General features: G+C 45.8%; 1 protein-coding gene across 15 annotated transcripts in view; it reads right to left on the bottom strand.

The window, feature by feature from the left end:
* The window catches only part of SC35 (SR family splicing factor SC35), a 20701-nt gene that overhangs the window by 8188 nt on the left and 10013 nt on the right, over window positions 1-2500 (bottom strand). For 4 of the 15 annotated variants that reach the window (XR_006224338.2, XR_015192318.1, XM_043035233.2 and 1 more), the window contains exons 3-4: window positions 2333-2452; window positions 1834-2097 (exon numbers count right to left, since the gene is read on the bottom strand). Coding sequence is in view for 8 of the 15 variants with exons in the window: in XM_043035233.2 (XP_042891167.1) it covers window positions 1834-2097; window positions 2333-2452 (384 nt within the window). In the remaining 7 variants the exon portion in view is untranslated. The remainder of the gene's footprint in view (window positions 1-1833; window positions 2098-2332; window positions 2453-2500) is intronic. The other 11 variants (XR_015192320.1, XR_015192321.1, XM_043035237.2 and 8 more) reach the window with 3 other exon arrangements.

Raw genomic sequence — 2500 nt, 5'->3', positions numbered from 1 at the left:
CTATTCTGTTCTATGAAAAAGCTGAACTGAAAAGCTGGGTAAATTGTGGTTTTCTCTTGATTCCCACAAGATCTTATTCAAAGAATCAAATAGCAGGCATACCTGAACTCCAACTGTTTACCCCATTGTATTTCAAATACAATTATGCCTGTTCTTAGCAATAAATAACAATATTAATAACAGTAATAATAGCAATAGCTACACATGGGGCAAATAGGAGGAGGAGGAGGAGGAGGAGGAGGAGGAGGAGGAGAGGAGGAGGAGAGGAGGAGGAGGAGGAGAGGAGGAAGAGGAGGAGGAGGAGAGGAGAGGAGATGAGAGGAGGAGGAGGAGAGGAGATGAGAGGAGGAGCGGGGAGGAGGAGGGGAAAGGAGAAAAGGAGAAGAAGGAGAAGAAGGAGAAGAAGGAGAAGAAGGAGAAGGAGGAGAAGAAGGAGAAGGGGGAGAAGGAGAAGGAGAAGGAGAAGGAGAAGAAGGAGAAGGAGGAGAGGAGAAGAAAGGAGAAGGAGGAGAGGAGAAGAAGAAGGAGAAGGAGAAGGAGAAGGAGAAGGAGAAGGAGAAGGAGAAGGAGAAGGAGAAGAAGGAGGAGAAGAAGGAGAAGAAGGAGAAGGAGGAGAAGGAGAAGGAGAAGGAGAAGGAGAAGGAGAAGAAGGAGAAGGAGAAGGAGAAGGAGAAGGAGAAGGAGAAGGAGAAGAAGGAGAAGGAGAAGGAGAAGGAGAAGGAGAAGGAGAAGAAGGAGAAGGAGAAGGAGAAGGAGAAGGAGAAGGAGAAGGAGAAGGAGAAGGAGAAGGAGAAGGAGAAGGAGAAGGAGAAGGAGAAGGAGAAGGAGAAGAAGGAGAAGGAGAAGGAGAAGGAGAAGGAGAAGGAGAAGGAGAAGAAGAAGAAGGAGAAGAAGAAGAAGGAGAAGGAGAAGGAGAAGGAGAAGGAGAAGGAGAAGGAGAAGGAGAAGGAGAAGGAGAAGGAGAAGGAGAAGGAGAAGGAGAAGGAGAAGAAGAAGGAGGAGGAGAGGGAGAAGGAGAAGGAGAAGGAGAAGGAGAAAGAGAAGGAGAAGGAGAGGGAGAAGGAGAAGGAGAAAGAGAAGGAGGAGGAGAAGGAGGAAGAGAAGGAGGAGAAGGAGAAGGAGAAGGAGAAGGAGAAGGAGAAGGAGAAGGAGAAGGATGAGGAGAAGGAGGAGAAGGAGAAGGAGAAGGAAAAGGAGAAGGAGAAAGAGAAAGAGAAGGAGAAGGAGAAGGAGAAGGAGAAGGAGAAGGAGAAGGAGAAGGAGAAAGAGAAGAAGGAGAAGGAGAAGGAGGAGAAGGAGAAGGAGAAGGAGAAGAAGGAGAAGGAGAAGGAGAAGAAGGAGAAGAAAGAGAAGGAGAAGAAGGAGAAGGAGAAGGGAGAGGGAGGGAGGGAGGGAGGGTTAGGAGCTAGAGAGGGAGGGAGGGTTAGGGGCTAGAGAGGGAGAGAAGTGGATTGATGGTGTACACACCACTTTTTGTTTAGTTTATACAATTTCTAATTTCAGTTCTAAAACTGAATAAACTGAAGAAATGTAAAACTGTGCAAAGACACATAGGGTGGACTTTCTCCTGGACCCATACTTTGCTTTTTGAGTAAATGCAAAACTTCAAAAAATTAATTACTTGCTGTCTTTACATTATCTCCATCCAAACTACTTTTATATAAGTTATGTTATCAAATACCACCATAATTAACACTAAGAAAGAAGTGCTAGACTAATGACATTTCTAAGTACTGGTTATATACATTATACTTCAAACTACTTACTGCTAACCTTGACTATGTAGTCTCACAATAATTGAATTCAATCACAACAATTATTATCTAATCTTACCTTGAGCGTGACCTGGACCTGGACTTGCTACGCGACTTAGATCTTGACCTAGACTTAGAGCGAGATCTTGAACGCGATCGGGACTTAGAACGCGAGTGAGATCGGTCCATTTGCTCTTCCTCCATAGCAGCTGCCTCATCCATTCCATTCTCCTTATCTTGCTTTTCCGGGGACTTCGATTCGCGTTCTTCTGGGCTGCGAGAGCGGCTCTTGCTTCCGGAGTGTGACCTTGAACGCGAGCGGGAGCGTGAGTGGCTGCCAGACCTGGTGGACAGGTATTTCCCATGCTTTACTGTAGGCAATCATTCCCAAATTCTACTGTAATCTGCCAATGGCTTCACTTGACTTTCTTCTTGGGAGACACTTGCCCATCACTCTCATGGGTAAGTGTACTACTGGTTATATATGCCTAGCTCAGATGAAATCAACATCCCCTGAATTAAGAAAATTTTGAAAAAGCCAAAATTTGGGATGAAATTGGTAGATGTATAGTACTCACCTTGATCTAGAGTGCCTCCTGCGGGAGCGTGACCTCGACCTGGATCGTGATCGTGACCTGCGGCTTCTCCTGCGTGACCTTGAACGAGAGCGTGACCTCGACCTCGACCTGGAATTGTCCCTGAATGTAGACATTTCAGGGCAAAGAAATTATAAAGTAATTTTTCCA

Source organism: Penaeus japonicus, unplaced genomic scaffold (assembly GCF_977035675.1).
Source record: "Penaeus japonicus unplaced genomic scaffold, GWHDUDI00000001_assembly GWHDUDI00000026, whole genome shotgun sequence".
NCBI classification, from domain to species: Eukaryota; Metazoa; Arthropoda; class Malacostraca; order Decapoda; family Penaeidae; genus Penaeus; species Penaeus japonicus.
Note: the sequence above shows the minus strand (reverse complement) of the source record. Positions and strands in the feature narration are given on the sequence as shown.